The 12,921-nt window shown below is 49.7% G+C and overlaps 1 protein-coding gene across 2 annotated transcripts in view; it reads left to right on the top strand.

The window, feature by feature from the left end:
• Positions 1-12,478: 12,478 nt before the first annotated feature.
• Positions 12,479-12,921, top strand: part of CCKBR (cholecystokinin B receptor) — an 11,287-nt gene continuing 10,844 nt past the window's right edge. For both annotated transcript variants that reach the window (XM_032427409.1, XM_032427406.1), the window contains exon 1: positions 12,479-12,754. In XM_032427409.1, the coding sequence (XP_032283300.1) occupies positions 12,604-12,754 (151 nt within the window). In that variant the 5' untranslated portion in view covers positions 12,479-12,603. The remainder of the gene's footprint in view (positions 12,755-12,921) is intronic.

Raw genomic sequence — 12,921 nt, 5'->3', positions numbered from 1 at the left:
GAAAGAAGAATTTATTACTGGGGCGCCTGGGTGGCTCAGTCATTAAGCGTCTGCCTTCGGCTCAGGTCATGATCCCAGGGTCCTGGGATCGAGCCCCACATCGGGCTCCCTGCTCGGCGGGAAGCCTGCTTCTCCCTCTCCCACTCCCCCTGCTTGTGTTCCTTCTCTCGCTGTCTCTCTCTGTCAAATAAATAAATAAAATCTTTAAAAAAAAAAAAAACAATTTATTACTTATGGTCCCCAAGAGGAAGGGGCACCCCCCCATGCAGGGCCACACAGGGAAGCACCATGGTGGTGAGAAAGGAGAAGGAGCAAGGGAAAAACATGGGCAAAAAAACTCTTACTATACTAGTGCTGGAAAGGTTTTAGGTGGGGACATCCCCTACTGGGCAGGAAGCAAAGATTTGGGAGCTTGTGGTTGGAGAGCTTGTAGTATGATTTTCAAGAACCCATGAAAGCGAGACCACAGAGGAGATGTAAACAACTCTGGTGATCAGGTTGGCCCATGATTTCACGATGCTAAATCATCAATTACCAAATATCAAGAATGATTCTTACAGGTAGTATAAGAGAATGAAGGGTCGGGCCCTCAGTGCTGTCAGGGCAGGATGAGTGGGAGCATCTGCTGATGTGTAATCATGGAGACAGTCCCTCAGAACTGGTGGTGTCCTCAAAACTGAACAACCTTTCGGATATGGTGGATGCAGGTGACATAGGTGCACCCAGACGTGAAAGACTGGGAACAAAACTATCTCAGCTAGCCATAGGAACTGAGGCTGCGGCTGGAGTCCAGGTGTCAGGAGGGAGGCACTACGAGGATCATTACACATTAATTCATTTAAAAAGATGTGCTTATTTGCGATCTCTTCCTCACAAAATATGAGGGCTGGCACTCAGTCTGTCTTGTTCATCTCTGTCTCCTCAGGGCCAAAACTGTGCCTGACACAGCTTGTGTCCTCAGATAGATATTTGGCAACCAAAGAGATGGGAGTTGAAACAGATAAAGGCCCAATGTTGGAGAAAGATGTGTGTCGATTTCTTGAGAGATTTTTCTACCATCTCTGCCCTCAAATTGTGTTGAGCTAGAATGGGTGGATATGTTATACAGGCCATTTTTGTGGTACCCGATGGATTTAGGGAGCTGAGAATAAGCTTTCCACTGACACAGTGTGCACACCTATTCCAAGAGAAGGCTCTCTTAGAAGAGGTGGCTCCTGTTACCCCCGTAGAGTCCTGGTCTACAGCGCAAGGCCATCTTCCCTGTCCTGGATGCAGAAACAAAACTCTTCTGGGGCCAGAGGTGTGTCTAGCTCTGCCTTTGCAGTTCCAGGATGAGGAGGCTTCCTCATGGCGGAGCCAGCTTGCCAGAAGACATCTTGAATATCAGCAACTCCATGCTGGGGTCCTCTAGCGCTGGAGTGACTTCCATCACTGCATGACAGACACTGTTTTGACAATTTGGGATCAAACTGGACAGAGTTAGGTCAGGACAGGCAGAATGGGCAGAATATTAATATTAATATTAGTTACTGTGTATTTATTAAGTACTAAGCTAAGTACTTATATATGTAGCAGGAAACTTTATTGAGATACTCATTTAGCTTTTGTCCATTTCATCCCTCCTCCCATCATAAGAAAGCAGCTAAATCTTTGTATCCCCTAGACTCACAGTTTTGTTTTTTTTTTTTAAGTAGGCCCCATGCCCAGCATGGAGCCCAACGCGGGCCTCAAACTCACAACCCCGAGATCAAGACCTGCGTTGAGATCAAGAGTCAGACACTTAGCCAACTGAGCCACACAGGTGCCCTAAAGCTTTTTGAATTACACAGTCAAAAACAGAAATTTTCAGAAACTCTCTACCCTAACTTTTGTTTGTGACAACCAGGGGTTCTAGGTGAATTGTGCCCAATTGTCTTGGAGGGCTTAGAGTTGAAGAAGCAGGAGCTTCTGAACCCGAGGAGAGGAGAGTCCCCAAGACTAAGAAAAAGAATGGATTTTTGAGTATTACATTCGTTTTCTTTTGCGGCTATAACGTGTTTCATATAAACATGAGTTTAACAGCTTAAAACAGAAACCGTTTATAATTTCACAATTCTGTGAGGCAGAAATTCCGGCACAGTGGGCACAACTGGGCCCTCTGTTCAGGGCCTCCAAGGCCAAAATCAAGGTGTTGGGTGAGCTGGCCTCTTTCCTAGAGGATCTGGGGAAGAAGCTGCTTCCAGGATCACTGAGGTTATTAGAAGAATACAATTCCTTTCAGTTGTAAAACTAAGGCCCTTGTTTCTTTGACACATGACCCCTTTATCTTCAAGCCAATGAAGTTGTTGTGAAATCTTTCTCATTCTTCGTATCTCTTACTTCCCCTTCTATTACAAGGCTGAGAAAGATCTCTGCGTTTTAGAGCTCCTGTGGTTAGATTAGGTCCACCTAGATAATCCAGGATAATCTCTCTACTTTAAGGTCAGCCGATTATTAATCTCACTTACCTCCACAAAGTCCCTTTTTTTGCCATAATCACAGAAATAACACCAGAGAGCAAGGTAATGGGAGCCAAAATTCTACCTATCACAGGGTTTCTGGGGAGGAAAAGAGCCTGGACCCCACTTTCACAGGGGGCCCAGAATAGGGACCACTATGAATTGAGTCTTTGTAAAGGGGAGAAAGATTACCCTGGCTCAAACTCCTACAAGACCCTGCAATGGAGCCTCAGAGCAGCACCACCTAGGGGGAGCACTGGCTTGAGCAAGGTGCATATCCCATAATGCAGCATGGTCTCTAAGCCCAGGCCTTCCTCTCGCCCAGATAGTCTGTTCAACATAAAACCCACAGAGGCTTTTTGCAAGACGCTAAATTGTGGGAAAAGAGAGTGAAAGAAAGTCAGCAAACATAAAATGAGATTAAATTTTCCGTAAGGTGGGCGGTTAAAAGCTTAGATGACGATTGTCTGATTTAGGGAATCAAGGAAAGGTCCCATTTTTTCACCTGTTGGGGAATCGTTCATAACTGCTATCTCATACATTACCTCATTATCTCTTATAACAACGTTAGGAAGCTTAAACTGTTATTATGCTTATTTTTCCAAATCAGAAACTGAAGTCCATGGAACAACTAAAAATATTAGATATGACTTATTGAGAAGCTATTTTATGCCAGGTCCTGGGTTAAGTGCATTGTCTCAATCAATCCTCACAAGTACATTAGAAAGATGCTACTACTACCCCATTTTAAAATGAGGAAACCAAGGCTCTGGGAGACTAGATGATTTGCCCAATATCACAGGGGTCCCAAGTCACATGGAATAAAACCTAGGTCTGCCTTGCTGGTTCTTTTAGGGAGATAAGTAAAGGGCCTGCCTCAGCTGCGGCTGAGGCCAGGCAAGCTCCCACCTTTCTTAAGAATGACTGTTGCAAGTAGTATCGGGGGTAGCCTGGGGAGAAGAAGCTGGTAGTGCAGAGCAAAGCTTGTGAATCACCAGCAAGCCTGCCCAGTGTGCTCAAGTGTTCACCTCAGGGCTGCAGCCAAAGACAAAGGACCACCCAGTGCTCTGGAGAAGAGCTGCCCCCATACAGCTGTGGGAGGAGGGCAGAAGTTTTGGAGGGGCTGCTAGATTCCTAGAGGGGTGAGCTGTAATTCTCCTACCAGACCCTGCTGCTGAGAGCCCAGCTGCTTCTAGCTTAGCTCTTCTCCCTCCCACAGGACCTAGGGCCTCACCCACGTCTCTTCTGGGATCAGTAACCTCAGGACACCTTGGCCTGGCTAAGATTGGAGATGTACACTCCTCCTCAATGTTCCCAGTTAGCTACAGCCCCCTCCCCCCAACACACACACACATACAGAGGCTTCTCCGGCCTCCCTACTTCATCTTTTTCTTTCTGAGAGTTTGGCTGCTCGCCCAAGAGACAGATGGAAATTAAGTATCAAGCTTGGGAAGAAATCAGATTCATAGGGAGAAGGGCCATCCAACCCAGGGAAAGATCCAGTGCAAACACTAGGTGCCAGGAGCAGGAAGCAAGGTGGGTGGGTTCTAGCTTGAGGCTGAAGCTAGGGTTTGGCTTGAGGCTCAGATCAGAGAAGGATGGTTAAGCCAGGTTAGAGCGCGGGTCAGAGTCAAGACCCAAGTCAGGGCAAGTATGAGGCTGGCCTAAAAGCACAACAGATGGGAAAGAGCTTGGAGCCAATTCGAGTCAGATTTTAGTTCTTACTAGCTGGGGGACTCTCAGCCTCCTACACAATCTTTCAGGGTTGTCGAAAGAAATGCTTGGAGAATTAAAATGTAAACGAGATAATGACTGTAAACTGCCTGCCAGTGCCTGACAAGTAGCAACTGCTTAATAATGAATGGTAGCTGTGCCCGTTATTCCTACCCCTCCGGCAGAGGTTGTGCCTTTGAGGCCGTGGGGCCCAGGGGCTGTGGCCCTGCTCAGCCCCGGGGCCTCCGGCCGGCCCCGGCAATGCCAGGCCTGGCCAGCAGAGGGCGCAGGGCTCCCATTCCCACCCCCCCTTCTACCTCGTGCCCAGGCCTTGTAAAGCTGGGAGAACGAAAATCTTCGGGACAGGGAGAAATGGAATCTTAGGGGCAGAATCGTGGTCTCAACTGGCTTGTAAAAACTCCTGATTTTTTAGCAAAGACTAAAATGCAGCAGCGATGATGCCAAAAGCCATTACAGAGGAAGCTGTGCCAAGTTAGAGCCTGAGGCAGCCCTGCTGGGGACAGCATTATCAAATGGCCGGGAGTATTCAGGACTGCCCTCCCCTACAGCTTGAAAAATCCTTGTGCTTTTCATCCAACATGCATGGCCCTCTCTGTGTCTGGCCTTGCCTTTCCAGTTTCACTATCTTGGCTTGTTGTCCTTAACCTTGCTGTTCACCAACAGGTGCCACAGGGCCCCACAGGCTTGTAACTCCAGTGTGTTCGTGGAAGCCCTCTCTGGGGCTTCCTGGGTGAGGCTTCCTGTGGCTCTTTTAGCTTTCAAATGAGGCCCTGACCTGGGGGATCCAGGCCCCTCTTGGCCTACCCGCAAGAGGCCATGTTTGAAGCCAAGTGTAGCTCTCAGTGAGAGCCAGCCCGTGTGTGTGTGCTCAGCTCTCCCTAGCACAAGCCCCAGGCTCTGTAAGGTGCTCCTTCCCCTGGTTGCTTTCCTCTGACCAACATCCCTGCCTGCTCTGGCTGCAGCCCGTCTGTCTTCTCAGCCTGCTCCCTCTTTAATTATCCCAAGAGAAGAGCCTCCTACGTGGGCAGGGAATGTGTGGGCAGGAGCTCAGCACAGAAACATAGCTGCACATCACAGAAATGCAGACAAGAGAGGGCCTTGAAAGATGTGGAGAGAAGGCAGCCTAATGAGCCACAGAGGGAGGGGCTGAGCCGGTGGGCGAGTGGGCGCCCCGAGGACTGCACCGTGACTGGCTCCTCTCCTAGCACTGGACCCGAGCTGTGCGTGTGTGTCAGAACCAGAGGTGCTGGAGGCAGAGCCTATCCCACGCTCTCACACCGCTGTGTGTGTGTGTGTGTGTGTGTGTGTGTGAATACTGGGTTTCCTGGGGACAGCGCTGATATTTGCTGGAGCTGCAAGATCCCTAGAAGAAGCAGTCCCTTCTAAAGCCGGTTATCTGACTGTACATTAAGCACTATATTCTCCCCTCTTTAGTTGTTTCCCCAGAACATTTACTGAAGTGTTGTTTAAACATTCCCCTCTTATCTCAATTGTGATATAGAATATTGAAAGAAGGATCATGTGCCCACACTTGAGCCAGTGTGGCAGTAGCTAGGTGATTGAGACTTCCCCAAGGGAAAGGTAAATTATTCTAGCTATAAGAGTCAAGCTAGGTGGGCCAGCACTCCCCTTCAAAACACACACACACACACACACACACACACAGAAACCAAAAAACGTGACAACCTTGGCAGGTCAAGGCTTGAATCAGAACAGCAATTTCCCTCAGAACTGAGCTTGGCCCTCTGTCAGGACATCCTGCACTTGCTTCCTTGACCTCTTAGGTTTCTGACTTGTTCTGGGACGAGGGTCAAGGTCTCTTTCCTCTGGTCACCCATACTGACTTTGCAGTTCCCTCCTTGCTTTGATCTAAAGCCCCTGTTTCCTGATCCTGAACAATCCCATTCTCCCTAAAGGCTGAGTTAATCCCTGGCAGAGATGGAATTTCCTGATTTTGAGAAATGATCTTCCACCATCTTAGCACTTCATTTTCATACCCTCTTCTGCCCAAAGTATTCCCCCTTCTCCACTCGACCAATTACTTGGAGTTTTTTTCCTCTTATAAACCATCTTCTTGAAACAATCTATATCCACCACCTTCTGGCCCTCACCTCACCATTGCCCATCTGCATTTAGTTAGAGGGGACAGTATGAGCAAGGTACAAGGGCAATGAACAACATGGAATGCACCATGAAACTATAAGCAATTCAAGCTTCCTTGAGCATAAAGACAGCGAACAAGTAATGAGAATAGTGTGGAGAGTGGTTTGAGAACCTGAATGACAGGAGCCAGAGCCCTGGAATATAGGTAAGCAAAAGGACAATTATTAAAAATGTAACTGTAAGAATTACCATCATGAGAGATACAAGGTGTTACGGAAGTACATAGGAGAGGCACCTAACCCAGGAAAGCTTCTCAGAGGAGTTTCCCCCTCTGTAACCCCTTTCCCAACATCAGCTTCTTTGGACATTCTCCCAACTCCCATGTTAACTAAAACCAGCAGTCCTGTGAGGATAGTACACTCTCTGCAGAAAGGGGTGGCTCCTTTTCCTTTCACAGTTCAGTGCACAGATTTGGGGTCCTCTGTGCTCACCAATGCTGCTTCTTCACTCTCAATACACCCCTGCTCCTTGACCCACCTCGATATGATCGTTGCACTACTCTCTTCCCTTTCTCACTGCTGAAAGCTCCACCTCCTGAAGCCTACTCACTTTAGACTTTGTGACCTACTTCATAGCTCCGTCTTCTCCATGTCCAGCTAGGATTTCATGGCCCATTATTTTGCCCTTGTCCCTTTGTTTTTCACTCCCACCCAACTGGCAAAATCTCAGCTTTGGATGAACCGAACAATCAACAGTCTCCATGCTTGCATCCAACTATCTGAGCCCTGCTGGAGAAACTGATACGGCTAGAAATTCATGGTCACCAACTCCTAAGTGGGTCCTCAACACTTCCCTAGTTATCTTACTACATTCCTCTAGCATCCACTTCCCCTTTCCCATTTTATACAGTTTTCTTAAACCATCCTGACTACTAAAATTTCAGTCCTGTCCACTCATACACACACACCACACGCACACATACACACACACACACACCACTCACTGATAACCAGATCTCCAACTTCACAGAGAAAATAGAAAATATAAGATAACAGCTCCCATTAAATCTATGCACCTCTTATGTTAATTAAGATACAAAACAAGTTGCTATGACAAGAGGAGAAAATATGTAGGGCCTTCAGATTGCAGTTTCTTTTTCATACAAGAGAACCTGGATAGTAAAACAGCTTGAGTATAGGAGACCCAGGCTCCTACTATCTTATCATTCTGCCATCCCTAGTGTGTTATCCTCATGGCATGACTGAAGGTGGCTTACCCTCACATTCACATTCAACCTGCAGGAAAGGGCAAGGAGGAAGAAACAGTCCACTCCTCTCCTATCTCACTTCTACCCACAGCCACGGTCCAGAACATGGTCATAAAGCCACATTTAGCTGCCAAGTCATCTAGGAAATAATAGTTGCTAGCTGGTCAGCCATGACTTATTTTCATCTATAATTATTCTCTTCTAACTTCCTCTTAAAATTGAGTCTCTACTCCTATCAAAAGCTAGAACCTTCCACATGTCCTCTGGATTCCATACCTCCCTGCCTTCTCAGGAATCTTGCATTGGAAATTAATTAACTTCTCTCTCTCTGTCCCTCTCTCCTTTCTCTCCTTCTTTCTCTCTCTCCCTCTCCTCCCCTTCTCCTTTCTCTTTAGTTTTCCCTTTCTTTTTTTATGATGGCTTGCTCCCCTTGTTTTCCTCCCAGCTCTCTGTCCGCTCCTCTTGGTCTCTTTCCCAGGCTGGCCTTTCTCTATCCAGCCTTTAAATATGGTCTATCCCAGACTTCTAACCTGGCTTCTCATTTCTTCTTATTTAACACACTCTCATCAACTCTATGGTTTGCATTACTTCCTATGCAACCTGTATACTCAGCTTCCTACTGGAATTCCTACCTAGACGTCTAATAAGCATCTGAAACTTACCACGTCCAAAATGGAACAGATTCACTGGTGGGAGTTGCTGTCTGATGCTTACTATTTTCTCTATGAGTGGGAGGCCGGGTTATTTATTGTGAGTGAGAAATGGTATGCGTGAGTGGCGGCGGGGGGAGGGGGTGGGGTGGAGAAGACATGAGAGATTTTGCAAGTCAAAATCATTGGGAAAACTATTGTGTAAAATGAGAGAAAGAAGGTGATCAGAGAAATTTAGTAAAACTTTTTCTCATTCTTGGAAGCATCATTGTATAAGCACCTGAATTCTGATGTCCAAAATCCCTGGCTTTGAATTGTAACTTTTCCACCTAGTAGCTTTGTGGCTTTGGGCAAGTTACTTAAACTCACTCTCTCTCCCTCTCTCTCTGAGCCACAGTTTTTTTCAGCTAAAATAGTAATCAATCATATTGGACCGAAATATATAGTTCTTGGTGAGGATTAAAAGTAATGTGCTTTGGACAGAGTAGGTGATCACCAAACAGCTCCTATCCAGTTACCAGAAAATTAATTCCTTTTAATCTCATCCTTCTCCCTCATCCTCCACATGGAAGCATCCTCTAAATTCTGTCTACCTCCTGAATAGCTCCCGGATCCATCTTTTCCACTGCCTGCATGACTTTAACTCAAGCCGCTATCATCTGTCACCTGTGTTATGTCATGGACTCTCAACAGGTTCCCCCCCACCCCACCCCCCCACCGCCCAAGTTGCTCTCCACACCAGCTGCCATAGCAGTTACTCCAAATCTTTTTAAATCTTCACAAATTTCTAGCGTTTCCACTTCTACCTTGCGTGGCTTGCAAGGGTCTGTATTTGCTACTTCCTGTGACTGAGAGGTGTGTTAGTTACCCATTGCTACTACAACAGATTACCATGGATTTGGAGGCTTAAAACAACATCCGCTTATTAGGTCGCAGGCATGTGGGCCCGAAGTCTGGTACAGTATGGCTGGGTCTTCTGCTCAGGGTGTCACCAGGCTGAGGTCAAGGTGTCAGCCAGATGAAATTCTTTTCTGGGTTCTCTGGGGGGGAAATACCTGCTTCCAAGCTCATTCCTGTCATTAGCAGAATCTAGTTCCTTGTGGTTATAAGAGTGAAGTCCCTATTTTCTGGCTGGCTGTCAGCCAGAGACTGCTCTCAGCTAGAGGTAGCTCATTCTCAGGTACTTGCTCTGCGCCTTACTCCTCCCTCAAGCCAGCCACAGCCCCTTGCATCCCTTGTCCTGCGGCCCCAGCCGTCTTCAAGCCAGCAACAGTGTGTCAAATCCTTCTCCTTCTTCAAATCTCTCTGACTTCCTCTTCTGTTGCCAACCAGAGTAAATTCTTGTGACTTGGTTAGAACTCGTTGGATAATCTCTTTATCTTGAGGTTAACTGATTAGTGACGTTAATTACATCTGCAAAATCTCTTTTGTCATATAACATAATTGTGAAAGTAGCATCTCATCATGTTTACAGGTTCTGCCCACACTCTAGGGAAGGAGGTTGTACAAGAGCAAGAATCCTTTGGTGCCATTTCATAATTCCACCTACCACAGGAGCGGAGGCCAGGAAAAACGTCCCTGAGAAATGCTGATACCTTGAGCTGAGAGGAGAAGGATAAGCAGGAGTTAATTAGATAAGGAAGGAAAATTTCCAGAGACCATGTGCAAAAGCCATGTTACTGGCTGAATATATCAAAAAAAAGGGGGGGGGGAACTAAAGGTGGTTAGAGAGGTCAATAGGAGCCAGACCACACAGGCTTCAAAGATTCTGTGAAAAGGTTTTCTCTATCCCCAAAGCAAAGGTCAGAAGAGCAGCACAATCAGATTTGTGTTCTGCACATATCACTCTGGCTTTAAGGTGGAGGATGGATGTAAGGAGGCATCAGTAAAAGGTGGTGGACCACTGAAGAAGCTAGGAGAGCAGTGCAAGAAACAGTGGGATAATGTTGGTGCAGATGTAAGCAGACCGAGTCAAGGAACTCTCAGTGGCTAAAATCAACAGGACTTCATGATTGATTGACTATGGGAGGGAGGCAGTTATGTTCCCCAGGAAGCAGAGTCTAAGACAGATTACTGTGGAGGATGTTTACTAAGGAGTGCTCTTGGAGTCAACACCTATGCAAGAGCAAGGATGAAAGAAGGACAGGGTGAAGGGAGAAGCGGAGCAGTGATTCCGTCCCCACAAAGGCCTCAGTCAACCCCGTGAACAGCTGTGCACGTCTTTCAGAGTTGTCCTCTGTTGGGGTGAGAAGGCTGAACCTTTGTACCTCTGTGCTGAGCAGTCACTGAATGCAGGATGCCTCGGGAAGGGAACATGACCTCGCCTGAGCAGGCTTTCCTCGGCTCAGCCAACGCCCCAAGGGGCTGGCAGTTGAGGGCTGACTTCCCAAAGCTTCTCGGCAGCTGAAGAATAAATCCCTCGTATTTGGAGAGGAGGCTGGGCTTTTTGTCACAGCCTCTATTACAGGTGAAGGAGCACAAGGGAGTAAGGCAGCCAGGCTGATTCCTAAATCTGTGACTTGTGCATCTTCTCAGATGCACGTCCAACCATATGCTGTAATCGTTGGCTTACCTGTCACTGTCCCCCAGGAGAGTGGGAGCACAGAATATATCAGACAACTAGCACACAGCCCTATAGCTGGCACATACTTTGCTGAATAAGTGAATGCCTGTCTACTCCTATTTCCACTCCTCTCTCTCTCCTACATTTCCTTTGCTCCCCGCCCCCACACCCCACCGTCATCCAATGTGGGAAAAGTCCAGCAGGTTATCTGACATGCCACCTGTGCTGGAGCTGAACAAACAGCAAATCAGGCTCTTCTGGTCCAGGGCACTCTGATGGGGAAGGCAGGCAGTGCCAGGAGGAGGGGAGTGGGGGTAGACAGGTGACAACATCCCCACCCACCTCAGGCCTAAATCCTCCTTCAGTGCCCCAGCACCTATAAACTCAGTGCTAGCTGGAACAGGTCCTCTCCAAAAGACAAATTGGATAGGGCTCTCTGAATTCCCCATAAACTCAGTCCTCATTCACAGTCTGATCTGCTCTTTGACTGATGCCCCCACCTCCAACAGATACTGCTGGGGGCTGGAGAGTGGAATTTCAAGGTCATATTGGAGTTTCCTTGGAATGGAGAAGAATGGCTAGCCAGCAGGGTTGAAATATTAGTGGAGGCAAGTTGTGCCCAAGGAACTGAACCCACCACCTCAGTCTTGTGCATGTCCCCTTAGCTTTGCTCCCGCTTCACTCCAGTGATCTGGCCCCCTTCCAGTCCCCTCTCATGGGAACCTGACACCCCACACAGGCTGCTCCACCTGCAGGGAGAGCAAACAGGGAGCGTCAGTGTGTCGCTGAGGGTGGGCGCTGCCTGGAGACCACGAGAGCCAGCCGCCTCCTTCCTTCTTGTGCCAGTGCTGGGCCGGTTTTGGCACCAAACCCCACCATCAGCCCAGCCCTCCCCCGTTTATTCTAAGCAGTTCTCTCTGCTACCCAAGCTGCCCTCACACCCAAGTCAGACTCTTCCTCCGCGCAGCCCTTTTGCGCGCCAAGATTCCTCGAGGACAAATGCTGCCCGCCGCCACCAACCCCCTCGCCATCCTTGCCCGCTGCGGAGGGTTCCTTGGGAGCTTTGGATGGGAACCTGGGTGTTGGGCCCCGAGGTGGGAGGTGGAGGGTGTGGGGGCAGATGCAGGGGCTACCCCAGCCCCTTGGAGAGGAGATACGGGGGACTATGTAGCGATAGTGTCGCGGTCACTGGAGCCACTGCGGCATAGTACAGTAACCCGCGGCTGATGCCACTGTGTTAAATGCCACCCCCACGTCCCCTGACCCACCAGGGGAAATGCTAGATCCCACGGCAGCCGCGCCCCACGCAACCCCTCTGACCCTCCTCCCCGCCACCCCGCAACCTCCCTCCCCGCCACCCCTCCAACCACCCGTAACCCCCACCGCTACCTCGCCAACACACGCACACACGCGCGTGCACACACACACACACACACACACTCCCAAGAATTCCGCCGAACCGGGACGGTGCTGAAGGGGAGTGGGCGGGAAGGAAATCTCTAGGAGAAGACCAGAGAGAGTAGGGAGGGGGCGAGCCTGAAGGACAGTCCGGGCGGGTGGGGGGGAGCGTGGAAGTCCTGAGCGTGGGAGGGGGGCGGAGAGTCACCTGGCGGGACCGAGGCGGACGAGCCTGGGAGGGAGGCGAGCCTAGGCGGGGCGAACAGAGGAGGAGCGGCGGGGCAGGGGCCAAGGTTGGGGGCGGGGACCAGGCGGGGCGGGAGCCTCCGCCCGAACCGCCGCGGGAGCAGGTGGAGCCGCAGCGGGAGCCGGCCCGGCCGAGCCGAGGGAGGCGGTGGCTGGGCTGGGGCCATGGAGCTGCTAAAGCTGAACCGGAGCGCGCAGGGGTCCGGACCTGGGCCGGGGGCTTCCCTGTGCCGCCCGGGGGGGGCCCTCCTCAACAGCAGCGGTGCGGGCAACCTCAGCTGCGAGCCCCCTCGCATCCGCGGAGCCGGGACACGAGGTGGGTGCCCCCCTAAACCTCCTCCACCAGCTCCTCCTCGCTGCACCCCACACTGATAGAGGCCCCCCCTGCCTCCTCAAACGCCTACACCATCCCCTCGCAGTACTCCCTCTCAGTCCCCAAACAGCTCCCCCCGACACTTCTGCCCCCCCCCCCCTCCACGGCTC

The sequence above is a fragment of the Phoca vitulina genome, unplaced genomic scaffold, assembly GCF_004348235.1.
Source record: "Phoca vitulina isolate PV1807 unplaced genomic scaffold, GSC_HSeal_1.0 scaffold36, whole genome shotgun sequence".
NCBI classification, from domain to species: domain Eukaryota; kingdom Metazoa; phylum Chordata; class Mammalia; order Carnivora; family Phocidae; genus Phoca; species Phoca vitulina.
The sequence above is the reverse complement of the archived record's forward strand: the minus strand, read 5'-3'. Positions and strand labels throughout refer to the sequence as shown.